The sequence below is a fragment of the Conger conger genome, chromosome 5 (genome assembly GCF_963514075.1).
Source record: "Conger conger chromosome 5, fConCon1.1, whole genome shotgun sequence".
In the NCBI taxonomy this organism is placed as follows: Eukaryota; Metazoa; Chordata; class Actinopteri; order Anguilliformes; family Congridae; genus Conger; species Conger conger.
The window spans coordinates 20,579,915-20,607,507 of NC_083764.1; the positions used below are offsets into that span (position 1 = coordinate 20,579,915).

At 40.7% G+C, this 27,593-nt stretch overlaps 1 protein-coding gene across 1 annotated transcript in view; it reads right to left on the reverse strand.

Annotated features, from left to right (window-relative positions):
* LOC133128818 (apolipoprotein B-100-like) overlaps positions 1-20,624 on the reverse strand; it is a 33,207-nt gene extending 12,583 nt beyond the window's left edge. The window contains exons 1-32 of the mRNA XM_061242626.1: positions 20,570-20,624; positions 18,686-18,730; positions 18,329-18,441; positions 18,049-18,194; positions 17,671-17,818; positions 17,256-17,408; positions 15,919-16,043; positions 15,159-15,244; positions 14,512-14,962; positions 14,231-14,345; positions 13,981-14,127; positions 13,454-13,665; positions 13,158-13,356; positions 12,845-13,021; positions 12,503-12,706; positions 12,100-12,264; positions 11,776-11,978; positions 11,494-11,670; positions 10,681-10,808; positions 10,376-10,577; positions 10,093-10,265; positions 9,468-9,631; positions 9,231-9,334; positions 8,722-9,077; positions 6,296-7,961; positions 2,794-5,872; positions 2,376-2,517; positions 2,176-2,287; positions 1,728-1,754; positions 1,398-1,566; positions 344-1,201; positions 44-258 (exon numbers count right to left, since the gene is read on the reverse strand). Of these exons, the coding sequence (XP_061098610.1) occupies positions 44-258; positions 344-1,201; positions 1,398-1,566; positions 1,728-1,754; positions 2,176-2,287; positions 2,376-2,517; positions 2,794-5,872; positions 6,296-7,961; positions 8,722-9,077; positions 9,231-9,334; positions 9,468-9,631; positions 10,093-10,265; positions 10,376-10,577; positions 10,681-10,808; positions 11,494-11,670; positions 11,776-11,978; positions 12,100-12,264; positions 12,503-12,706; positions 12,845-13,021; positions 13,158-13,356; positions 13,454-13,665; positions 13,981-14,127; positions 14,231-14,345; positions 14,512-14,962; positions 15,159-15,244; positions 15,919-16,043; positions 17,256-17,408; positions 17,671-17,818; positions 18,049-18,194; positions 18,329-18,441; positions 18,686-18,730; positions 20,570-20,624 (10,316 nt within the window). The remainder of the gene's footprint in view (positions 1-43; positions 259-343; positions 1,202-1,397; positions 1,567-1,727; positions 1,755-2,175; positions 2,288-2,375; positions 2,518-2,793; positions 5,873-6,295; positions 7,962-8,721; positions 9,078-9,230; positions 9,335-9,467; positions 9,632-10,092; positions 10,266-10,375; positions 10,578-10,680; positions 10,809-11,493; positions 11,671-11,775; positions 11,979-12,099; positions 12,265-12,502; positions 12,707-12,844; positions 13,022-13,157; positions 13,357-13,453; positions 13,666-13,980; positions 14,128-14,230; positions 14,346-14,511; positions 14,963-15,158; positions 15,245-15,918; positions 16,044-17,255; positions 17,409-17,670; positions 17,819-18,048; positions 18,195-18,328; positions 18,442-18,685; positions 18,731-20,569) is intronic.
* Between the last annotated feature and the right edge of the window lie 6,969 nt (positions 20,625-27,593).

The following is a 27,593-nucleotide window of genomic DNA, read 5'->3' on the forward strand; positions in this document are numbered from 1 at the left end:
TGTTCATCTAGACATGTTAATCATTTCACACATATCAGCCAACCAGTTCCTCAGCTTCAGGCACTTCTTCAGCTGCTGGCACTTCCTCAGCTGCTGGTACTTCCTCAGCTGCTGGTACTTCCTCAGGTGCAGGTACTTCCTCTGCAGCAGGTACTTCCTCAGGTGCAGGTACTTCCTCAGCTGCTGGTGCTTCCTCAGCTTCAGGTACTTCCTCAGGTGCAGGTACTTCCTCACCAGCTGGTGCTTCTTCAGGGGCCTCTACATCCACAGGGGCTGGCACATACTCAGCTGCTGCCACCAACTCGGTTGAAGTGCTGGTCATCTTACTCAAAGGGGTTCTGACTGTTTCAATCAAGTACTGAAGGGAGTCATTCAGCTGTTCCAGGGTAAGGTTGACATGGACCTTCTCAAATATTGTCTTGAGAAGATTGAGAACTTCAGAGAGGATGGTATTTATATGGGCAGCAACTGCATCAATCGTGTCTGACTTGAAGGAGCCTATTAGCTCATCAGCCTTCTTGGCACAGTGTTCAGCCAAATCAGCCAGCTTCTGGAGTATAACATCAGGGCTCTCAAGATTCCTCACCATACCTACAATTTCACTCTGGGTTTTCTTTATGGAGGATTTGAGATTTTCTAGGACTTGGCTTGCAGGTAACTCCTCATCAGAACCAGGAATGATTACCTTTATGTTGCTGAAGTAGGTAATGATGGCATCAATGTAGGGCTCCAGGTAATCATTGATCCTTTGTACAACTTGGTTAATTACTGTAGCAACAGAATTCATGATTTTGTGACTGAGCTCTGGCAAAGTGAGCTTTTCTTCAAGCCCTGGAACATGAAACTGCAGGTTCCTCAGGAATTCAATTACTGCATCCACTGCAATCTTCATGGTGGCCTGATACCGGTCAAGAAGATTCCTGAAAAGAGTGGCAAACTCACTAATTTCTGGGAAGTCAGTGGCAATGCTATAAAACTTCTCAGAAGTGGTAGAGAGGATGTTCCTCAGCTCATATAAGGCACTCTTGATGTCCATGTCAAAGAGGGCACTGTGGTACTTATCAACAGTGTTGTACAGGGAGGCAGTGATGGCTGGCACTCTCTCCTTTACACCCAGCAATATATCATTGACAGCCTCCTTGTTCAAGGCAGTCTTAGACTTTTTGAAAATTAGGATCTGTACATCCTTCTCAGGTTCAGACTGAAATGTAAGAGAAACACACTTAGGAGCTTAATCATGAACAGAAGAATGTAGAAGATTTAGTCATGAGCTAAAGACTAACCTCCGTCAAAAAATACACATGTTGGAATGATAACATTTTGTTTCAGTATGTCATATGTTTACTCTCAGGTGTTAATTTAATAACAGAATTGCGGAAAGAAAAAATAAGTCTTACAGGATATCTGGCATAGATCCGTGCAGATGACTGCGACAACTGCAATCCAAGGAATCCAGAGGTTGGTACAGAAATGGTAGTGCTAATTCTGTCCTTTCCAGATGCATATCGAATGGTCATGTCACTGATTGGGCTGGTAATATCAACAATGATAGTGTGACGGGAGGGGCTGGAAAAAAACATTTAATTAATACATTTAATTGCTTGTATAATGAAACAATACAAATCGCATCTACAATATTGTGTGCATTGTGTTATTGGCTTTAAATGAACTTGTAAAAGTGAGTGAGTGAGTGAGTGAGTGAGGCCAATAATATTTGGTATAGTTACCTATCAGGAGAGTCTTGGCTTCTTTTTCTGAAAATAATATCAAATGAGGTTCAGATTTAAACACTATGTTCATCATAGATATATAATCATAAAATCTCACCCGCCTTTTTAAACGCGTTGTTAAGATGTATACAGATGTAATGATTTTCCATACATTTAAATGCTCTTTCATGGAAGTTACCAGTGATCATGTCTGATAATCATCAATGATTATAAGAGTAACATCATCTCTGGCAAAGAAGGATATTCTTTGAAAATTAGTCACAAATTAAATGTAGTTAGTCACAAGGTCCTCCAAACAATGTGAAAAACTGATATCAAATATCAAAAATAATTATAGAAAGTGTTTGAATGAATTAAATGGTGATTTAAAAAATGTTTTGTGTTTACTCGGGTTCCCTTTGGTAAATACTTCTTCCGTGCAATGTGCATAGGAAATAATAGATACCTCAAAATGTTGGAGAAGATGTGCTGGAAGTCCATTTTCAAGTCGCTGTGGCTGAAGGTACCCTTATTATTCAGGCTCAGGGCACCATTGTCAATGCTTGCATTTACAGTGGCTGGATCATAAAAAGTTGAATGAGTACAGATGAAAATTGATAAGTGAACTTCACATGTATTGTAAGTAGGAGGAAAGTCAGAACTTACCATCAAGATCGTATGCCAGGAAAGCCAAAGTAGAAGTGCAAGAGGACGTAAGTGAAGCAATGTAAGCAGATGCACTGTTCTCCAGGCTTGCGGTCAGTGTTGTGCTGTAAATGGGAGAGGAGACCTTCACAGTGGTGGACAGAGCAGCAGGTATGTATCCATCCTGGTTCTTGCTGCACACTGCAATAATTGCGCCATTGACAGACTGTAGTTCTTCTTCACTGGTGGCCTGGTCAAATTTCAGCACGTCCCAAAGGCTTTTCTGGTAGATGGGAAGCGTGATAGCTTTCAGGACTGCAGCAGCATGACCGTCAATGGATTCACTGACCTCCATTCGAATTTCTGGCAGATCATTGGACAGCAGCAAGTCGTATGTGTGCAGAACAGATACAAGTTGTTCTTTGCCTTTCAGGCTGAGCTTCTGCTTCTCTGTAGTAATTTCAAGGGCAATGTTCTGAAGAATGCTAGCCTCTCCCAGGCTGCTTGGCTGTGACATGTCAATATCCAAATTTGCAGTCAGCTCTGCAAAAGGACCTAAATTAAATGTTCCTTTAGCAACATGCTTGCCTTTAGTGTTTAATGATTCCATATTAACTTCATTGTTGCAAATTAAGTTCAGTCCAACATCCACACCGTTTGGAGATACCTCAAGGGCCAGGTGCTCATTCATATCTATACTCCAGATATTAGTCTCTCCAAAATGACCATCGCCATTGGCATCAGTCTTCACAGAAGAGCGCAGGCCATTGGCATCAAAATGGATATTAGCCTCGTTGTTCACAGCTCCAGCAAAATTGCCACTTGCCAGGATGGTTCCCTCAATCTTTCCTTTATTAGATGTGTCTAAATATATGTGGCCAGAAAAACCATCCAGGACCAGGTTCTGTTCAATATCTCCTTTACCATTAGCATCAATCAGTGGAAGGTTGAAGCTGTATTTCAGCTTTGTCTTCCAGTCCACGTTAACCTTAGCCTTAGTGCTTCCAAGGAGTTCTTGATTGAATTCCAGGTTCAGGATGGGGAGAGTAATCTTAGCAACAGTTCCCATGGAGGCATCCATTGCTCTCCTGTTAGGACTAATAGTAAAATCATGGGCTACTTGAACATTTGTGTGTTCCAAGAACAAAGCTGTGGCAACTTTTATGCCCCTCTTCTTTCTAGACATGGTAGTAGTTCCATCAAGTTTACCTTTTAAAATGTCAAACAGAGAGGATGATGAAACACCTAATCGGGCTATGATTTCTTCCTGGTTTTGTAAGGCTGCATTAGCATTGAAAGAGAACACAGGGGACTTCAGTGAAAGATCAAATATCAGATTGCCTAAAGTTGGAATTGTGAAAGGATCAATGCCAATAGAAATTATATTTGGGTTCTTCTCATACTGAAGCTTGAGATTAATGTCAATTGTCTGTTCAGTGGTTGTCAAGAGGGCCTTCAGACCAGTGTTTTCCCACAGAGATACCTCATGGAGAGCTGGGGTTTGCACACCAATAAATGGAACAGTTACCTCAGGAATGTCTACTGGGAAGGTCAAAATGTTGAGATTAGCCTCACCATTCACTGTTGCAAAAATGGAAGTTTCCTTATTATTGTTATCCATTGTAAGATTGTGGAAGTATTTGTACTGGTTGAATCGAGACAAAGCCACCCAGTTAATCTGCTGCACTTCAGCATTTACAGTAATGGCATAATCATTCTGCAGATCAACCTTTCCACTCAATGAAAAGGGGAGAGTAGCCTTAGCATTTCCCTTGTTCTGGAAGTCTAAAATAATTTCAGAGGGATTAGCTAGAAGGTTGACTGAGTTAGAAATTGTTCCACTTACTTCCCCATCAAGCTCGGTGTCATGAGAACCTTTCAGTTCAATTTTCAGGTCCCCCGTCTCAATATTCCCACTCACAACCACAAGACTGCTCTTAATTAAGGGAGCTTCTGTCTCAGCACGGCCGTTAAAAGTGAGGTACCTAAATAAAACGCCATCAGCATTTAGGGTTTGTTTCATTTTTAGGCTTTCGCCATCTGTGTTTCCTGTAAAGGTCAATTTAGCAGAATTGATACTGATAGTGAAGTCCAGGTCACTCTTGTGGGTCAGTTCGTCTGTGTACTCCCGGAAGGTCCACTTCCCATTTCCTGTAATTCCATGTGTCACATGAATGGTGCCAGCTTCCAAACGACAAACTACTTTCTGTGTCAAGGTGGCTTCACTCAAAAGTCTAACAAGCTCAAGGGTCAAATTGTGGTTGTAGCTAGTTTCCAGAGAAGCAGAGAATCCACTTTCCAAAGCAAAGAATGCATTGTTGATGAGTTCTGCAGTATATATTGCAGTTGTTGCTTTAGCTGTGGTCTTGGCTGAGGCCTGAGCTGAGAGACCATAGATAGTGACTGAACCTTGATGCTCAACTGACACAGCAGAGTGGGTAAATTTAATCGTCTCAGAAACAATAATACGGCTCAGCTTTGGGAAGCCAACACGTGCAGTGACATCTAGCACATAGTTTAAAATATTTGCAGTTGATGTTGCCTGTGATGTGAGGTAAGCTGTTAATTGTGGAGTCATTGGGTTGGTTGTGGAGTTCTGGAGCTCAGCAGCGGCCCTGAGGCTATAGTTTGGAGACTTTAATCTGATCTCTCCACGTAGCTTACCAAAAGTAGGGACGATTATCTCACTGGGGATTGGGGGCATTGTGATCTCAGGGATCTGAAGTGTTGTAATGTCAAAGTTCTCCAGATTGAGTTTTTGGATTGTGATGTCAGGGAGGCTGATTTCAGGAAGACTGATTTCTGTAAGTGTGAAGTCAAGCAGGGAGGCCTGAATCCATCTTACAAATTTTAGAATTGCTTCAATTTTCTGTAGAATCTCATATTCTTGAATCTGCTCATTCACATTACTTGTCATTTCGCTGATTTTTGGGTTTGCTTCATCAACAAAGGTATTATAGTCAAATGACATCAATTTCTTGACAATAATGTCAATGTATTCATTGAGCAGGTCAACTATTTGCTTGAAATCTAGTGTATTCAAGTGGTTTATTGCATTATCGAGTAGTTGCATTGCTTTCTCAGACAAAGCTGGAAGATCAATGGATTTCATAGTGTTAACTACTGCCTGTACTGTGTCTTCAATTTTGAATTGCTTGATAAGATCTACAACCTTTTCTAAAAGCATTTCTAACTTCTTTTCAATTTCATACTCAACAATTATTTCTCTCACTTTTGTGTAGACAGCATTGACCTGGTCTGTGATTTTCAGTTCCTGAATACAAGTAATTATGACATGTTTGATGGAGTCAGCTAATCTAATTATTGTTTCTATGGGAATTTCTGAAACAAGATATTCAATATACCTTGCAATATTGAAAGAAGAGGTGAAGTTTTTAAGATCCTGAATGAATACTTGTAGGTCAAAGCTTTCAATTACCTGTTTCAGTTCACTTACTTTCTCCTGAAGCTTAGCTCTGATGTCATACTTCACATCAAGCTCCTGCAACCAAGCAAGGCTACTGTCCTTCAGTTTCTCCAGATCTACCTGCCCAATGATATCCTCAATAGTAGTGATGATACTGACAATAGTTGAACTGATCTCAAACCTCTCATCAATTGCATGCAGTTCATTTAAAACAGTTGCAATAATGTCTGTCAAGACATCAGACCTGACTCCATTCTCAATTGTTTCCTTGATGATAGCAACGATGCCTTTAAGTCTGCTTTCCACATCATTCATGATTGTTTCAATGGCAATTTTTATGTTCTCCAGAAAAGCTTCAAAGTTTTCTGGGGTGGCAGCATACTCTTGAAGTATGGCAACAATTTTCTCCTTAACCTGAACAACCTTGTTCTCCAGATCTTGCTCTTTAACAAAGTCACTCACAGCCTGAGGCAAATTTTCAAGCCAGGTTCGGATTTCCTCCCTGTTGATATACTGTTTCAGGGACTCTAGAACATGAACAGAGGATGCTTTGAGCTGTTCAAAAATGGCAGGCAAGTTCTCAATGAATGGCAGCATGAGGACATGGCTGTCACTGTTCTTGTCATACTTCAAGAAACAGGAAATGCTGAATTCTTGGTTCTCATTTTCAGGCTTGTTCAAAACGTCTGTGAGAACTATTCCAGATAACTCCACTCCAAGCCTCTCAGGTTGGTTGTAAATGCTAATTTCTTGGTTGTATTCATGATTGTTCAGCTTGGATTTCATCCTCCATGCTCCCCTCTGCTCCTGAGGAGTCAGAAGACTGTCTATCTTGTTGTCAAATTGTGTCTCAACAGAAGCTTCAATGTCCAGTTGGTTCATGGTGGAAGCTCGATAGTCATGAGAAAAGGCAACAGCCAGGGGCTGTACGTTCAAGAGGAGTTTACTATATAACTGACCAGTATGCTTTCCAAAAAATGTGATCTCGCCATCAGCATTGAAAATTGAGTCAACACTAAGGCTAAAAGGTGCAGCAAGTGTGCGCAGAGTACTGTCAAGATGGAATGCCTCGGTGTTGAAGCGGACTACATTGTTGAATTTTGAGGACAGTCCAGCAACATCTAAATCAGTGTTTTGTATCAGATGAGCTCCGAGAATCTTGCCAGTTGTACTGCTCTTTATTGCAGCTAAGAAGGACTTTATGTCAACTGTGATGTCATGTTTAAAAGATGTACTATCGCTGAACACACTGTCAGTCTGTGAGCGGAAGGCTAAGGATGAAAATGTAAGAGCCAGGGTGTTTGTGTTTTCTATTTTCATTTCCAGCAGGGATCCCTTGGATATAATTGACAGGGAGGTACCTGTCTCATCAATTCCTCCTGTGAAGATATTCTCAAAAATCAAGGGGCTGCTCTGCAGGGTTGTTGTTCCGCTTGTGGCCAGGTTATAATTCCTGAAAGTCAAGGTCGCCTTATGGGAGCCACGGCTTGCTCCAGAAATTAGAGAGCCTTCAGTGTTCATCTCCAGGCTACTGGTACTCAGGGATCCAGAGAGCAATGAAAAAGCACGGTTAGATGTATGGTCAGCATGGGACTCCACTCTGATGGAGGCTGAATCCACAGTGGCAGCAAGTTCTATCTGATTTCGTAATGTTCCTCCAAGCACCATAGAGATGGCATCAGATTTCACTGAGAGTCGAGCATCCTTGAAACTAACCTCACCTACGTGTTTCAGAATGTCATTGTACAAGTTGGTGCTGGACATGATAGACAGCTGACCATTAGCAAAGGTACCTTTGATCCTGTTGTTAGCCTGGAAGATTGTTGAGTCTAGCCTCAGTGTTGACTCTCCTCTTACCTCTCTGCTGAAAGGGTAGATCATGTAGGACTGAGAGCAGGTGGCATTTGCATACAGAGAACCCATTTTGATGGTTCCATCCAGGTTTCCATCGCCAGCAAGTTCATCAGAGGCAATAGTAGACTGGGTATTGTAATGCAGTGCTGTCTCCAGACCCAGTGGACTTGAAGCTTCTATTTTGCTGTTGGTTATTATTTGTGCTTTGTCTGTGATACTTCCGACTCCCTCAAAACTGACACTGGCATCAATGAACTTATGGCTCAGGGAGCTGCTCACTATGGCCTTCAATGATTCTTCAGATGTTGTGCTGAGTTCTCCAGTGCCTAAGTAAAAATAAGTCAATGTGTTAGTGTCAAAATAATCCAGAGTGTGACAAAGATACACCATCGTAAACATATACTTGTATATATTGGCATCAGCATACATTCTTTGCATTGAAGAAAAGCTCAATCAAAAGTGCACTTTATTAGGAACACCTGTACACTTACTCATTCACGCAATTATGTAATCAGCCGATTGTGTGGCAGCAGTTTAGTGCATACATTAATGCAGCTATGGATCAGGAGCTTCAGTTAATTACATCAAGCATCAGAATGGGGGAAAAATATGATCTAAGTCAATTGACTGTGGAATGATTGTTGGTGGCAGACAGGGTGGTTGGAGTATCTCAAAAACTGCTGATCTCCTGAGATTTTCATGCACCAGTCTCTAGTTTGCAGAGAGTGGTGCAAAAACCAAAAAAAAACATCAAGTGAGCAACAGTTCTGCAGGCAGAAACGCCTTGTTAATGAGAGAGGTCCAAGGAGAATGGTCACTGAGTGTGTATGTGTGTGTGTGTATATATATATATATACATATATATATAGCTCCTGACCCGTATCTACATGATTGTATGCACTGCTGCCACACAAATGGTTGATTAGATAATCATCATATATATATATATATATATATATATATATATATATATATATATATATATATGTGTCACAGGAAACACAAGTCAATTTTATTATTTCATTACAGCACATTATCATGAATTCTGGATTAAAGAGAACTGTAGGGAAATACAAGAAAATGTACCTTCAATTGTGTAAGACAGGATTTCCATAGGACAGTCACCCACAACTTTGTATTTTGCCATTTTGGCAGGGGCATCAATTGAAGCCAAACCCTCCCAGTTGTAGAAGTTGCTGCTCACTTTAGTGGACACTTCCATTTCAACAAGGGGTAGTGATAGCTCATAGGTTGGAGGTAGGAAGAAGGTGGGGATGCTGACCTCTGTAGAAGGAATCACCACACCAATCTGGGGCAGAGCCAGGTTGGGGGTGATCAGGGTTCGGGGGATATTCAAATCCTCTGAGGATTTTCCACCCAGAGGCACAGAAATATGGAAGCTGACGTGTTCCTGGTTGAACTTGTATCTGAGTGCACTTTCACTGTTGGAGAAAAATGTTATGGTAACTACCATTGAACTACTAAATCTTGAATATGACTAAATCTTGATTAATTGACAATGCATATATAATGTTAGATTACGCAGTACTGATATGATCAGTATTTCAATGCAATAATTATTAAAGGCCTCTTACGATTTCAGGAACAGTTTCTCAGGCAGATATAATTCTGGTATTTGTCTGAAACTGAAGGGAGCAGGGGCATCAGCAACAGCCCTGTTTAGCCAGATATTGGTTGCCTGAAGAAATATATTATTTGTGAGGTCTTTAATCGGGTAGAGCAGTTCATGTTATAAAAGTTAAGGAGGAGCCTTGAAAAATACTACATACACTGTAAATGGTTCTGTTAAAAAAAAAAGAAATTTTAATTACCTCAATGGACTTGGACACAATATGACGCACTGTCATGTCAGTCTGGGTCACTGTCAGATCCAAAATATTCTGGATGATCTTTTCGTATTCATCAATATTTTGAAGCAGTTTACGGACCTCTGAGTTAAAATCAGATTTCAACTCAACCTCAATCTGATTCTCATCTGCAATTAAAATGCATTTCCATCATCAGCTCATTAGATTGCATATCTGTATAAAAACGTACACATTTACCCTTTCCAGACCTGGATCAAATACGTCCAAAACAAGACTTGCCTGGTGCAACTGAGCCAACCAAGTGAACCTGAAGCAGAAAGGGGCATCATAGTGGGGGGAAAAGTGGAACTGGGCATGGTGGGGGGGGGGTTGGGGGTTGGTTGTAGTTACTTCTTTCAATTAATCCTCCTATTGCTAGAGAGGAACTTGGTAAGTACTGCAGGTTCAGTATTTCATAGGTTCCAATACACCAGACAAGGTCAGCAAACTGGAGGACAGTATCTGAATCTAAAAAAAATTATGTATTTGACCCAGGCCTGACCCTTTATATAATTGTAAAAAGAAGCAATGTAAAGAGAAACTAATTTGACTCTTTTTGGGAGTAACATTGTGAAAAATAGGGATATACCATATCTGAAAATGACTTTCTGCAGTGAGGAAGTCTCAGGGATGTTGATGATGCTCTCGATCTCCAGAATTAGGTCCTCAGCTCTCTTCAGGGCAGCAGTGACAGTAGCATCGGTCTTCAGTGAGGGTATGGCCAGCTGGACCTGCAGCATACCATCCTTCATTGCCTCAAGTCTGTAGGAAGGAAAAAAATGACTGAACATGGCTACAGATTCCTGGACAAACTGCATTCTAATACAAGATTGTACAAAAAGAAGGGATTGAGGGGATCAGGGTTAGCTTACTTTGCATGTCCAATCAGAGAAACCTGAGGGATGTTCTTGTGGGTGATGTCAATCATGATCCCCTTTCCATTGGCACTATCATCAGTGATGCCAAGTCTGACTCCAGCCTCGATGTCACAATCAGGAATTTGGACATCAGTGGTGAGAACATTTGTGTTCCTGTTGTACTTCATAACTGCTCTTGCTTCCGTGGGCTCTGCACCTGAGACCAAGAGAAAAGGATTTCTGTTACTGTTAGTAACAAAAAAGAAACACTATGTTAATTCAGATACATTCTTAACATCATTCCCCTTTAGATGACATACCCTCTGCCATGAGTGTAACCTTCAGGGCATCCACCTTTTCTGGAACCTCTCCCTCCATTAGGTGTTCATAGGCAATGGTGGCAGTGTATTCAGTCACCTGACCAGTGGGCTCAATCTCCACAGCAACCCTAGGAATAAGTAACCAAGTTTGTAAATGTTTGTATATATACATTTGTACAGATTTTGCAATCAAAATAATCAATAAAGCAAATACTATGACATTTAAGATGTATTATGTGGAGTTTTTCTTTTAAATGGATTCTCTGACAAGTATTTGGGACAGTATTGCCCTTAGAATTCCATGTTTATATTGGTACAAGCTGATAGACTTAAATGCTTTTTTTTATAAAGTGATGCTGATTGAAAAGCAGCTTATTATATACTACTTGTCATTTTACCATAATAATTGCACAATAATTGCAAGAGTCTGTGAAGGCATGTCATAATGTAAAAGTATTGTAAAAAATAAAATATAACTGTGCAGTTAGGAACATATGCTGGTTAATGTTATGCAGTGTAAATTATGATAATAGGGAGATCAGATTTGTTTCTGACCAGCCAAATATCAATCTACATATAACTGTCTATAAAATGAACTTGTGACTATGTATAACAGAGGAAACATTATGCCTGCCTTGTCTAGTGTCTTGTTTAGAAATATTTGAAATCAATTGAAAAGGACATTTCAGTTTTACTTATTTTCTATTAAAAGCTTAAAGGGTTAAAAGTTTAAAAAGTGGCAGCACATTCATTGTTTAAGTAATGAAAATGTAAATAAGATGATAATACACACTACAGAAATGTAACACTTACTCAGAATCTCCAGTGAGTGGGAAATAGGGAGCAGCATCAGTCGAGCCAGGGTATTTTAGGGTGATACAGGACTTCATGCCAGGTAAGACTGGGATGCACTTCACTAAGTCAGTTCTGTCCTCTGATATCGGTGGCGGGCTCTTGGACTTGGTGGTGGTCACTGACAGCAGTCTGTTGCTGTAATTGGAAAAGGACAGGGGTTATTTTATTTCAACACAAGAGAAACTCAAAAGAGAATTGTCAGTAACAAAAATTGTAACCTCAGTAATGATTGAGTCCTACCTAATTTCAAAGAGACGGGAGGTACCCTGAGGAGCTGGGACAGTAATCTTGAACTGGCTGTTGCTTATGGCAACCTTGGCATTGAGGGCACTCTCATGGTAGATGTTGGTGTGCATGGCAATACTGGAGATGAGAAGCTCAGGAATGTGAACACCCATCTCTGTCACAAATTCCACACCAATGGAAGGCATGAAAGCAATGTCCTGGTGTAGATAAATTGAGGGCAGAGTTAATGGCATGTTGCTTAAAAGAATAGCATTCCATGTATCTACATTGGTAATATCTTCATTATAATGGATTGTGGAACACAACTATGATACTTACCAGCCCAGGGGTTAGGTGCAGTCCGCCTTTGACTCCAGGGGCAAAGGTACCAGAAAGAGAGACTTTCAGAGGCATACCAGAACCAGTTGGCAGGAAGAACTCATTGTCCATGAACATGTAGTGAACAAATAACTCATTTTCAGTGCTGGAAAGAAGCTTCATGATCTGAAAAAGAGAAATGAAAAGAAATTAAATTGTATAATTGTAATCTGATTTCGACAGTTATGTATCATGTTGAAGTATGGGTGACAAAATATGAATATTAACAGTTACTGACACATTTTAGTTTGCCTCCTTGCTATATAAACAATTTCATGTGTAAATGTATTTATGTTACATCTGAATATATCTGACCTGAATTTCATAGTGTTTTTACAGGTTTTCTGTGAAATACCATACATACATCAGTAGGAAACATCTTGAGGAGATTATCAGCTAACAGGGCAGCAGAGTACGCCATCTCTTCCATTTCTGAAGTCTTGATGAATCCAAGCTCAGATCCCAAGAGTTTCAGATAAACCAGGGCATCGGGAGACTGCTGGGTCTTAAGTTCGCTCATCAGTTTGTTGACATTGTGACTAATTTCTCTCAGGATGTTCTGAGGCACCTGCAGGGAAGGCATAGCAAAATAATCATTTGAAAATGTTTTTAAATTGAACAAAGATGCCTCCCATAAGATGTATGAACCTTACATTCTATCTTAAAGCCTCAGCTGAGACCAACAGAGAATGGCTGCACAAAATACCTGTCTCCTCATTCTCCCATTCTCAGGTGGAATCATCTTCTGTAAAAGTGTGTTCACTGAGGCTGGCATCTTGCCTCCAGCCCAGTAAAGGGCCTTTGACAAGGTGTCAGGGAAGAATCCATCCTGTCCAAATAGGGCCTCAAAGGTTGGTTCTAATCCTTTTCCATCCAATCCAACCTTAAGTAAGAGAAGAGATAACACAGTTTCTTGAATTCAAATAGTTTACTGAAAAACATGCTCTAAAATTATTTTTGCCAGGTTGTTTGACCTGCACTGATAAACATAATCATACTTGTGTTGACATGATCTATACCTCCAATACATCAAAATCGTATCCGAAAGCCTTCAGTGTAGTCTCCAGCATCATTTCCTTAGGGAGGTAGCCAGTGGAGTCAAAGATCACATTTCCTTCCAGGTTGTTACTCATCTTGTAGTTTCGGGAGATCTTGCTGAATTCCATGACAGCTGGCACCTCATTTCCCTGAAGAGCCTCTGCGATCTTGTCTTTCATCCTGCAGGGATAATTGTGTGAAGAACATGGTCTTGAGGTCACGATGAAAACTATGTAGACTTTTGGGGTTCTGATCGAGGTATGAAGTTTCTACTTACAGGGCAGATGCAGGGTCTGTGGAACTGAGAATGTTGGCCAGGTGGGATGCAACAAAGTTCTTGGCCTGAAGATCCTCCTCATCTGCTAGAGTGCTTATCACCTCGGCCAAGTCAGAAGGCTCAGGGTTCTTCATCAGCACCAGGTAGGCAGCCACACGTTTCTGAATGGGGCTTTCCCCATCCAGCACAGTCTGCAGGAGTACACCACGAGCCTGGAGGGATAGGCATTGTTTAGTCCACTGTGCAGTAGTCCAGGCGGGACAGAACCATCGCTTGGACCAGGAGCTGGGTCGAGTAGGGGGTGAGAAAGGGGCGGATTCTCCGTATGTTTTATAGTACATTCCTGTTACACTGTATCTTTGAAGCAGTATGGATTAGGAATAACACTACAGTAACAATTGCTCTGTTTCATTTCAAGGTACAGCTTATCTGAACTATGTTAGTCACCCTAAGCAAGTCTGTTAAACACACAGTGTGTACAGTCAGATCATATTTTGAGTACAATAGGATGATGGTACTCCAGTTACCTCCTCAGTAATGGTCAGCTTTCTGAAGGCCTGGATGGCAGCTTTCTGGACAGTTGACGTGGCGGCAGGCTCTGTCATACACTGCAGCAAGGCAGACTTCAGAGCAGGGTTAGCAGCCTCCATTGCCTCTCCCATGTTACCAATAACCTGGAAAAAGAAAGATGCAAATTTGCAGCTTCACAGAGATCTCAGAAAAAGAAATTGAATTGTCAAATACATTATCCTCCTCATTGACAGTTAAGAGGCATACCCTCAGGGTCAAGAAGGTCTGATCTTTGTCACCAGAGCAATCACCCAGCAGGGAGGCCATGTACTCAGATACTGCAGTGATCTCAGGGGTGACCTTGCCCTCAATCTTGTAAACTCTGGAGGTGAATTAGGAAGGGAAGACAAATAACAAGGAAGAGTCACTCCTCTGCAGACTGGTCCACAATTTGACAGTCTTATTCGTGATTATTCCCAGGCAAACATCTTCAACAATCTTCTTATAATAGAGAGCATTACTTGATTTGAGAGGGAAATTGCACTTACCTCCGAACAATGTTGCTAAGGCCATATAGAATAGGCTTGCTCTGTTTGTACTGGGCCATGCTCAACATGTCTTGGACCAAGTGGTTGGTGGGGTTGGGCAGGAGCCCCATAGCATAAACGGCAGCATCAACCTCCGGAGCAGTTTTATCCATGGTAAGCAGGATCTGTAGGATGGCACTGCTGCATTCGGGTGTTCCACACTGGGCCAAAGCCTGCCAAGTCAGGAGTCCAGACACCTCCACCATCTCTGGGACAGCTGGGCTCAGGGCTTCACTCTTCAGCCCTCGGATCTCAGTCACCAGCTTCTGGAACAGGTGTGCCCGCCGGTTACCCTGGCTTGTCTGAGACAGGGTGCTTAGTTCCCTCAGAGTGGCCAGAATAACATCCTTAGTTTGAGCAGGGGATTTATCTTCAACAGCCTCCATAGGTAGGGCCTTCAGGTTAGCCTCATCTGCACAAGGATAAACAAAGGGCTATGTTATACAGATATAATAAAAGAGTATACTCTTGCTGTTGCTTTGGAGAAGTTGTCTGGAAATCAAACCACTACATATATAGTCTAGATAAGTGGATCTCTACTATGTCATGCCTTCATTCAGAATTCATCACAATCATGAATCATGAAGTTGTGTATGTGAAGTACTTACTGTGGTCAAATACTCTATTGTTGATCTTGCTCGTCTCCTGCAGGGCCAAGGTCTGTTTGACCATGGTTAAAACTCCACTCTGCTCTCTGAGTAGAAAGAACAGAAGATAACTGGTGAGAATATGATACTGCTAATAGCCAGAAACCTATATGCAGTTACACTTTAAGAGAAAATGAGCAGAGACATTTGTAATTGATTAACACTGGTGAGACACTGGTGTGGAAAGGCAGGAAGAAACTGGTAGTAAAATGACCTCTAATTACAAAACTTAAATTGAGCTGGAGGGTGTACAAGTTAAAATGTGTAGAATTATATTGAAATGTGTATGTGATTCTTCTAATATATCTAATAATAATCGTGTACTAAATATTCAATAATTGTAATTGATAACAATTAATAATAATTTGAACTAATAGCTAATACTGTAGTCTGAGGGGAGAGGGCCTTGACATTGTAAGGAAATTCTGAACAAGCTTTCACAGAAGAAGTAAATCTAACCTTATTCACCTTATTTGTAAATGAGCAGGGTGTATTGTAACAAAGTGATGATTTGCTTGTTACTGGACTGCTTAATGTAAATATGAATGATGCAAATGCTCAGAGGGACTGCCCCTCCGTTGGATTTAGACAACAACTGGATTGTGAGGACTGACTCTCCTTCAGGATAATAAAGAACACTCTCATTTACTATCTTACTTTGTGTCATTTTTTCTACCTACATTTGTGTACAACGAGGTCACTTCTGGAGCATGGGACTAACCGGTGAGAGAAAGGCACCAAGATGTGTTTCTCAGTGCAGGTTCCTTCAGTCATGTGCTTCTTCTCATTGTCAAATTTGTAGTTGCAGATCTGGGAGCTGCTGATCAGTTTGGAGAGTGGAATGTGCTACGGACAAGGAGTCACAGACATGTTAAGAATTTTTAACAAAATACAAATACATTATATAATGTCAAAATATCGGCTACGGGTTTGCTGTTTTATGAACTATTTTATTAGCAGTTTTACGTAGCAAGTAAATTACATTACATTATTGGCATTTGGCAGACGCTCTTATCCAGAGCGACGTACAACAAAGTGCATACCCATAACCAGGGGTAAGTGCACTGAACGACCCTAGAGGGAAGTACAATTTCAATTGCTACCCGTACAACAAAGATAAGGAGCAGGGCCAATTTTTTTTTTTTCTTTTTTTTTTTTTAAATCAACAAATTAACAAACAAACAACAAAGCAACAGTGACCAAATACTGCTTACCTAGCCAACTAAAAATACTAAAACACAAAGTAATTCACAAAGACAACAATTAAGGTTCACAGGGAGGTAGGGAGGGATGGGGAGAGGTGCTGCTTGAAGAGGTGCGTCTTCAGTTTGCAGTTTGAAGGTGGGGAGAGATTCTACAGTTCTGACCTCAACGGGGAGTTTGTTCCACCACCGTGGAACCAGAACAGACAGTAGTCGTGAGCGTGAGGTGGAGGTTCGGAGAGGGGGAGGTGCCAAGCGGCATGTGGAGGCTGAACGAAGAGGTCTGGCAGGGGTGTAGGGTCTGATCATTTTTTGTAAGTAAGCTGGGGAAGACCCCTTAACTGCTTGGAAGGCTAGCACCAATGTTTTGAATTTGATGCGAGCCATGACAGGCAGCCAGTGGAGGGAAGTAAGCAGTGGGGTGACGTGTGAGTATTTGGGAAGGTTGAAGACCAGACGAGCTGCTGCATTCTGGATGAGTTGGAGGGGTCTGATGGCAGACGCTGGGAGGCCAGCCAAGAGGGAATTGCAGTAGTCCAGGCGGGACAGAACCATCGCTTGGACCAGGAGCTGGGTCGAGTAGGGGGTGGGAAAGGGACGGATTCTCCGTATATTTTATAGTACATTACTTTACATTAATGGCATTTGGCAGACGATCTTATCCAAAGTGACGTACAGTTGATTAGACTAAGCAGGAGACAATCCTCCCCTGGAGTAATGCAGGGTTAAGGGCCTTGCACAATTCATGTACCTTAACCACTATGCTACAGGCCACCCACAAGTACAGCTGTAAAACTAATTGCACAAATTTCCTGGGGATCTGCTGCTCAAGTTCCCTATAGGCTGGAGGTCTTACCAGGCCAGAGATGAGTGCCAGGGGGCTGGCAACATCTTTCTTGGGAGTGAAAGCATCACAACGGGACAGGTCTCTTGTGACAGTGACATCAGTAGCAATGTCCTCCCTGGTGTTGACAGCAAAGTCGGTCTTGCAGATACCGTGCAGAGTGGCCTGAAGGAAGGGGGAAAAACAGTCAGAAACATCATACTTACATATTAAATCCACATATAGTTCTCACCACTTGGTTACTGTTCTGGTATTGGCTGACTAACCATTGCTACGAAGGCCTCATATGTTGCACAGTTGTGACTAGTAGAGTACTGATAACTTGGTTGAGTTTGAACACAGTAATTATAATCACTGTCATCGGACAATTCTCATGATATCAATTTGTTAGTTGCTATTGTTATTGTCATTTTACATGCTTCCATACCATGTTTTTGTTTTTCTCCTCCTCCAGCACAGGCACAAGGAGGGCAGAGATGATTCCTCTCTTGATGTTCAGGACATTGATAGGCTCATCCTCTTCAGGGAACAGGCTGACCTTGGATTCCCTTTCCACAGTCAACTTCAATGGGTTCCTAGTCCATGAGGAGAGATCATCAGCGTGACACACTCAATACACAGAGACACAGTACTAAATAAGATATTTGTAAATGTTGTCCTTTTTTGAAAGACAGTGATTTTGTTACTTGTCTGCCAGTATTTTCCCATCATTATTTTGACATTTTGTTTGCTTTGGGCATATGGGCAGATGAATTATGTGCTAATGAGAAGCAATGGGCCTTTGAGTGCTGAAAGCTGTACGTACTTTGCCATGGCAGCCTGGAAGGCATCAGCTCCAGCAGCAGGTCCATATACAGGCAGCCCCTCTGGGTCGATGTCAGACACCTCGCTCAGTGTGCACTCCAGGGTGCGCACGATGTAGCTACATGTCTGAGGCACATCGATCTCGACCTGTCGTAGAAAGAGAAGGAGTTAGAGAAATGCTCGCTAGAGATGCTAACTGCAGCTAGATAAGCATTGCTTTATGTGACATTAATATTTCTTTATGTTCACCTATAGGGCCCAGAGTGAGGCATCATACTTACCTTACAAGTTGCTTTGGCGCCGTTCCTGTGGTTTGACGTTCCACTCACTCCATTGAGGGCTTCGGTTTCATACTGGTAAACATAGTTCCTAAAGCTTTTAAACCTTTTTGCCACTGAAAAAGATAATTTTTATTTTACCAGTCAGGAAAGCTTTTGACTCCAAACAATGCATTTAGTTGCTGCCACATGACTGGCTGATTAAATATTTGCTTTAACAAGCTGGTGTACAGGTCTACCTAATAAAGCGGCCATTGAGTGTATTTTCTCTTTTCTGTCTGCATAGTACATTGCCATTTTTGTCAAACAATGTCCTCTCCTAATGATGGTGAGAGTCAGTTTTGCTTGGAAGTGACTTACACAAGCAAGGCGCAGATTCTTCTTCAGCACTCCCAATGTTCTCTTCTAGAGAAAAAAATATAAACACAAAACTGCAAGCATGCCAAACTATGACCTATGAAAATGATTAATTATCAACTATGAACCATGAAAATTGCAGAAACAAAAAAACATATTTTCTGCAACTTTTATCTGTGAAAATACTGAAAACTAACAAAGTCATGACAAACTTTATCTGATATTTTATTTTAATGGGGTCCCGTATGAAACAATAATTGTTCTCAAGGGCGAAATTTCAATTCTAAGCTACTGCCACCAGAAATTGGTAATGGTAAGATACGTATGTAATGTTGAATAACAATATTATTTATTCAATTTTCAATCATACTTATCAAGAGTGATTTCTTCAAATTCATCACTACTAGAAATGTATGTCTTTAACCAGACAATAAATAAAAGCAGCATTAATTGCAGTCTGTAAGTATTTGGACAATGATACAATCATTTGTTGTTTTGGTTCTGTTATGTAACACATTGGGTTTGAAATGAAATTAAGGTTAGAGTGCAGACTGTCAGCTCTAATTTGAGGGTATTTTCATCCATATGGGATGAACCGTGTAGGAATTACAACCTTTTTTGTATGTAGTCCCCCCCATTTTAGCGGACCAAAGGTAATTGGACTGCTCCTAAGCTGTTTCTGATTAGTCTGGTGTAGTCAATTGCTTCCTTACTGCAGGTAAAATACAATTTCAGTATTTAGTCTTGATTCTAGGCTTTAGATTATCGTTGGAGTCAGGTATTGACAATCGTCAACATGAGGAACAGTGCCAATGAAAGTCAAGGAAGCTATTCTGATGGTAAGAAATAAAGAAGAAACTGTCTGATTCAGGGGGCAAACAATAGGCTTACTGAACAAACTATTTTTAGAAAGTATATGTTTGGGATCATTGCCTTGCTGCGGGATGAAGCAATGTCTAATGCGTTTGCAGGCACTTGATTGAACTTGACTAGATGCTTGGGCACACTTCTGAATTCATTCTTCTGCTGCTGTCAGCTGTTACATCATCAATTAAGCCAATATCTGTGGCAGTCATATATGCCCGAAGTACAACACCCCCACCACTATGTTTCACAGATGAGGGGGGCAGAGGGTTAGAATTAAGGTTTGGTTTCCCCCAATTGATTAGTATCTTGCAGTGTAGCCTCTGTAGATCTGTTTTTGAAGTCTTATGTGGAGACTAGAGTAGTCACTGACAGATCCACACCTGCCTCCTGAAGAGTTTTCTTACAGTCAGACAGGTGTTTAGGGGTCTTTCATAACAACTGTAGGTCTTCCTTGGCCTATCTGCCCCCTAGCAATTACTGAGCTCACCAGTGCTCTCTTTCTTCTTAATGATGTTCCCAACAGTTTATTTTGGTAATCCTATTGTTTGGACTATGTCTTTGACTGTTCTTTTTTTATTTCTCAGCCTCATCAAGACTTCCTTGACAGTCAATGGCACAACCCTGGTCCCCATATTGAGAAACACCAATAACAGACTCCAAAGGTGATAAAGCCTAGAATCAAGACTAGATGCTGAAAGCTTTGTTAAATGCACTAGGGAAGTGAATCAATACACTTGACTAATTAGAAACAGCTCCGAAGCCAACTGTCCAATTACAATTTGGTCCCAGAAAATGGGGGGACTATGTATAAAAAGGGATGTAAGGATCACCTAATACGGATGTAAATACCCTCAAATTAACGGCAACAGTCTGTACCTTAACCTCATCTTCATTGTTTAATTTCAAATAGAGCACAGAGCCAAAAGAACATACATAAATTTACTGACGTACTGCACTGTATTTCAAATGTTTTAGGCAAAATAAATCTCCTGAGCTGACCGCAAGTGCTCAAGTACTTACGGGCAAAGGCAAAGGTGCACAGAAGCAGCAGAAGGCAGAGCTTTGTGTCCCCCATGATGGGTTCGATGAAGCTCTGTTCCTCCGGTATAGCGAGTCTTCTTTGAGTCAAGACTGGTTCCACAGCTCCTACTCCTGTCTTTTATAACTCAAGCAGTACAGCCCATCCAAGTTGCAAAAGCCCTGCTGCAGCTCCAAAGGTCAGACCATATGTGTGGCAGGACAAAAGCCAACTCATTTCATAAAAAATAAAAAAAGGGAAAAAAGCACTGGATTTTATGGATTGTACAGCTTTTTTGACCGAATAATTATCTCCTTGCAAGTGATTTTAAGATGATGGATGGCTTTTGGAATACATGCAGTCAATTATTTTCATTATTTTATTTTAATAACTGGTTGTTTAATATTGTTTTACTTTACTTTAAAGCATTTCCATTCTAAGGTTTGACAGATATTGTCTTGTTTTTATAGTGATAAAATATAATTATAGCATATAATTGTTATTGCCTTGATCAGCTACCCCTACTGTACACATTTATTAAAATCTTAACTGACTCTAACTCAATAGACACCTCATGAGAATGCTCATTTGGGAATAACATCTTTAAGGATTGTTAAACACTGTGGATAATGATTGATTTCGTGATATTTTAAAAGAATTAATATTAAATTAGCTAACAATTCTTTCATTTGTAAATTGGCCGATGGAAGGCCCAAATCTTTCTGTGCCTGACAACATAGCTTGGACTGTTGTAACACTCCACCCCATACAACCCCATTACCTCCCACCACACTACAGTGTCTGGCCATTTGTTGAGGATCAGCCAATTGATGCAGAAGTGTCCATTTTAAACTTTTTACATCATGTTCTGTCATTGAGTACCATGAGGAGCTGGGACAGTAATCTTGAACTGGCTGTTGCTTATGGCAACCTTGGCATTGAGGGCACTTTCATGGTAGATGTTGGTGTGCAATACCGGAGATGACAAATTCAGGAATGTGGACACCCATCTCTGTCACAAATTCCACTCCAATGGAAGGCATGAAAGATATGTCTGGGCACAGTTAATGGCATGTTGTTTAAAAGAATAGCATTCAATTTATCTCCATTGATAATACCTTCATAATGGATTGTGGAACACAACTGTGATACTTACCAGCCCAGGAGTTATGTGCAGTCCGCCTTTGGCTCCAGGGGCAAAGGTACCAGAAAGAGAGACTTTCAGAGGGACACCAGAAGCAGTTGGCATGGAGAACTCATTGTCCATGAAGATGTAGTGCATAAATAACTCATTATCAATGCTGGAAAGAAGCTTCATGATCTGAAAAAGAGAAATGAACATACATTAAATTGTATTTGAATTTCAATTAGTATAACTGTAGTCTGCTTTCTACAATTATGTATCATGTTGAAGTATGGGTGACATAATATCAATAGTAATTTAGAAATAAGTTTTAATGACATGTTTTAGTTTGCCTCTTCAGTATGTATTTTATGTGTACATTTATTTATGTCTGGCCTGATTTTCATAGTGTTTTTACAGGTTTTCTGTGCAATACCATACATACATCAGTAGGAAACATCTTGAGGAGATTATCAGCTAACAGGGCAGCAGAGTACGCCATCTCTTCCATTTCAGTAGTCTTGATGAATCCAAGCTCAGATCCCAAGAGTTTCAGATAAACCAGGGCATCGGGAGACTGCTGGGTCTTAAGCTCGCTCATCAGTTTGTTGACATTGTGACTTATTTCTCTCAAGATGTTCTGAGGCACCTGCAGGGAAGGTATAGCAAAATAATCATTTGAAAATTGTAAAAAATTTAACAAAGATGCCTCCCATAAGGTGTATTAACCTTACATTCTATCTTAGCTGAAACAATGGAGAATGGCTGCACAAAATACCTGTCTCCTCATTCTCCCATTCTCAGGTGGAATCATCTTCTGTAAAAGTGTGTTCACTGAGGCTGGCATCTTGCCTCCAGCCCAGTAAAGAACAGGAAGATGAGGCTGAGTAATGGAGTCTATTAATGGAGATTATTGGAGACACTTCATTTATCTCAAACAAAGAAATTTAGTGAAACTTGATCCCATGATATTGTATTCTATGGAAGCTATTCTGTGCCATATTTCCAATTATCAAATAACCACGACTAATAATGAAAACTCAACACAAAAATTAACAAAAGGCCACATCGTTTATCATGAAAATTCAACATGTAAACTCAATACATTAATTAACATAACACCGAATGTGATTTGATTAAGGTGGTGTTTATTTAAAGGGACAATAGGTAAGATACTTGCGTTAAAACATTGTTACAAGACCATTATAAATCCCTTCCTATTGTTGAAAAGGGCTCACTGATGTTGACTCTCCCTGTGTTCCTAGTCCTTAAATTCTGGTTTCAAAATATACAGTTGATGGGCCATCACTCGGTACCATAACATTGCACAACTGTAAAATAATTCGAGCTCATTGGTTGAAAAATGGTTCTAATTGCCACAGCCAATGGTGTGAATGCGAAGACTACATATCTAGTTATAAAACAATACCAGTTCTCTATCGGTAGCAACAAGAAAATTAGCCATAGTAGCCGACAAATTTATAAATAGCCACCTGAGGCAATATGAACACAGTAGCGAGCGTTGCGAGCATTGTTGCACACGCGTTGTGTCTCAGGTGTTTATTTGTACATTCGGCAAGCTAACGAATAGCTAATTTGCTTGTTGCTACTGATAATGACCTGGTATCATTTTATAACTAGATATGTATTCTTCGCTTGGATAATAAGCAATAGTATACAGAGTTTCAGTGATCGCTTGTCTGGAATGCAATTTGGGCAGCTACACGTTGATTTTATCTCTTTTCTTTCTTGAATCAAGTGTGTTTAGCGGTTCTAAGTATTTTCTTTGTAGCTGGAAGAAAATATGATAGGCATGCATTTGTTTAAATTCAGCCACACAGATTTCAAGTTTATTTTCTTTAAAACTGTAGCTGTAGCAGTAAGAAAGTGCCTAGACTACTGAACGAGCAGGCGGGTGAGACTAGCTCTGCAGCTTGCTCAACCAAAGTGATACTGAGACGTGCGATAGGCCTAGCTATTGGCTCAAGGTTCAGCCACTCTATTTTCCTAACCTAGCTGCTAACAGTAATTGTATTTTTTTAGTTATTGTAATAATCAATATTATGACAATGTGTAGTTATGCACTGTCATGCACTACCCTGCTGAGAAAAACTGTTCAAGTTAGGCTAATTTTGGAACAGCTAAAAGCTGGTTGACCAGTTCACACCAGCTCCATAATCAACAGTTAGCTGGTCATAAATTTACTGGAACTAGTTTCTAATTAATTTGCTTGTCAATGACTCCTGGTTGGCCGTTCCGAGGTTTCTGGACTACAGTTTCTACTTTCTGGAATGGACCTCTGGTGTAGCCTATGTGTTGTGTTTTTGGGCAGTGCTATAAAGCCACAATCTTCCAACTATGAAAAAGAGCAGCCCCACCACTAAGATTTGGGTGGACAAATATTTTCAAAGGAACAATTGCAAAAAAAGAATCATGAAGTATCTTGGGCTCACTGGAAAACTAACTCTAAAGAATGCCCCTTTATGGGCTCTGTACAATTTGGCTTATATTTAACAGTAATCTATTATATGGCGTAGGGCAATATTTGTGGTGACAGGATTAATGTTGACCAAATGGGGAAGAAATGTGATCTAAGTGACTTTGACCGTGAAATAATTGTTGGTGCCAGACAGGGTGGTTTGACTATCTCAGAAACTGCTGATCTCTCTAAAGCTTGCAGAGAATGGTGTGAAAATCTTACGACAGAGACTTGCTCAGACAGAGACTGCTTGACAGAGACTGCTCTCCTGGCTATGATAGATGTGCTTACAACTAGATTACTGCAACTCCATACTTGCAAGTCTGCCAGCCTACACCATCCAAGTGCTTCCATGTTTTCAGATGTCAAGCCCCTGCTAAAGTCAATCCACTGACTCTGACCCACGCTGCAGCCAACATGAGGGCAGCTCCCTACCTACAGGACATAATTCAGCTCTACATACCAGCTCGACCACTCCGCTCTGCTACCACAGGGCGACTTGCGCATCCTGCCAGCCGTGTGAATGGCTCATGGACTGTTAAGGGTCACTCTCAGCTAGTGGTTCAGCACTCAAACCCAGAATAATTGGAGATCGCTCAGTTTATTGACCTTAACATGTAACATAATTTAGAGGGAATTCTCCCTACACATTTATGAATTCAGATGTCTAGTTAACTTTGTTGGTGGATCCTATCGTCACATGAGAGAGGAACCACAAAAAAATCATGTATACAAAAATATAAGCTTTAATGTGAAATGTAGTTGCAGGCTACTGAGTAGATACTGACACAATATAATTCTACACATATAAGGTTACATGCAGCGTGGTATTATTATTGGTATAATCGGTTACACTCAACTGATAACACAGATGGTTACAGTAGGTATCATATAGACTAGCTTGTCTCACACTGAGGTATGCTCAGGTAAAATTGGCTGAACTTGGGAATACAGTGTTACTTACGAGTCTAGTGTAAATAAGAGGAAAAGGATGAGAATAGAAGGGATGATCCCCGAGACCCGGTAATTGTAGGATGTGCAAGATTCAAAATGGCCGAATACAGCTCTGTGTAGTTTGATGACAACGAAATTCTCCACGGATGTCAGAGTTAGAGCAAACACTGTAGCATCCCAGGCACAGGTGACAGGAATCAATGCTTGCAGGTCCAGCAGCACGGCAATCCAATCTATAGGTGAAGGCGTTGAAGTCTGGGACTCACCCAAAACAGTTCACCAAAGTTCACGTAGAAAGAAGAAAAAGTAAAAAGCAGAAAAGCAAGCCCCTGGGGTTGTTTACATAAACTGCCTGGCCAAGTGGGTGGGAGGTCAAGGCTGTTATTGGTTGCTTGGAGTACAAGAAACTGTCTAGCCACTCTTCCAGATAATCGTCCTTCCGGCAGGTCCTCCCATCTCTGCATACCAATGACACTGACAAAGCTGACAGGAATTACTGTCACCTTCCTGTCAGCTTTGACCTGTCTGGCCCTTCTCCTCTGACCTCTTTCATTAACAATGCATTTTTGCCCACAGAACTGCTGCTCACCGGATCTTTTTTTCACCATTCTCGCACCATTCTCTGGAGACTGTTGTGCATGAAAATCTCAGGAGATCAGCAATTTCTGAGATACTCAAATCTGAGATACTTGTCTGGCACGAACAATCATTCCATGATCAAAATCACTTAGATCACATTTCTGATCACAAAAATAGCTGAACTTCTTAACCAAGTCTTCATGCTTTTATGCATTTAGTTGCGGCCACATTATTGGCTGATTAAATATTTTCATTAACAAGCTGGTGTACAGGTCTACTTAATAAAGTGCTCACTAAGTGTACACAAGTGTGTGCCTTCCTAAACTCCTTAACCACATTTGAATTGTGTAATTACAAATCTAAAATTGTGGAGTACAGAGCCAAATCAAGAAAAAATATGTCTTTGTCTAAAACATTATGGAACTCACTGTATATACACATAACATGTATCCAAGAGTTCAATCAGTACAGCAAAACATTGTGTCTTCAATGTATATAATTTGTATTATTGATTGAGTGTACTGCACATTGGTCTCTTATAGCCAACAATGCAACGATTCACGTGGCTCAATATGTAAAGCATGCTATATAAAGCATCCAGACATGGTGAAGACTTCGTTTTTTGAAAGAATATAAGACTGGGAAAAATGCATGCATGATCTAAGCAACTTTAACCATGGTATGATTGTTGCGGCCAGAAATAGAGGTTCCAGCATCTCAGAAACAGCTGCCCTCCTGGGATTTTCATGTACTGCAGTTGCTAGAGTTTACAGAGAATGATGTGAAATAGAAAAAACAAAACCAATGAGTGGCAGTTCAGTGGTTGAAAACACCCTGTTGATGGGAGAGGTCAGAGTCATTCAGAAACAGAAAGGCCAGGAATACTCAAATAACATCTATTGTGTGGTGTGCAGAGGGCAGCTCTGAACATTGAACTTTGAAGCAGATGGAAAACAACAGCAGAAGACCACACTGGGTTCTACTCCTGTCATCTAAGAACAGGAAGATGAGGCTACAGTGGGCATGCAATCACCAAAAATAGAAAAGCATTTCTAGGTCTGATGAATCTCGATTCCTGCTGTGACAGGCAGGGACAGAATTTGTCACAAACAGTATGAATTCAAGGATCTATCCTGCCTTGTGTCAACAATATTGGTGTAATGGTGCAGGTTTTCTCATTTGAATCTACTTTTCATTTACTTTTACAATATGTATAGGTGCAGAGAACAGAGTTTCAGTTACAGTAGGTTACCCTATTTTAACCTGTAATAATTTTTTCCTCTTCAGTTTATAACATTTTCAGTAGTGATAAGCCAGTTGCAACAGTCCATCCTATCTGAGACAATAGCCGGCTGTGCCATTGTGCAAGTCGCAGTTTGCTCTACCTCTCAGTTACAGAGGTGGGCAACATTGTGGTAGCCTAGGCTTTCGATGCACTTAAGTTAAATCTTTTTAACCATCTAAGATCTAGAACTATTCCAAAAGAAATAGAGATTTTGAAACAAAAACTATGTACATTCCTTATAATCATGCTGATTTTTTTTCTTACGACCTTTGTCCCTGTTACAATTTTTGTAATCCTAATACCTTCCATTGCTGTAATTATAATTATCAAAGTTATTATTATGCCAACTTGGTAGTTGCCTTGGTAGTGCCTTCGTACATGTATGTGGGTGCATGTATGTGTGTGTGATTACCTCTGTGTGTATGTGGTGCTGAGCATGTAATCCAGATACAGATATAATAAAAGACTATCATACAGTGCACAATAACATCCCCTACAGGGCACCTGCAAGTCCACCTGTTATGCTGCACATTAACTGTTTTTCTACACATGTCCATGGTGAGCGTGACTCGCAAAATGCATTGGGAGTTAAAGCTACTGCTGACA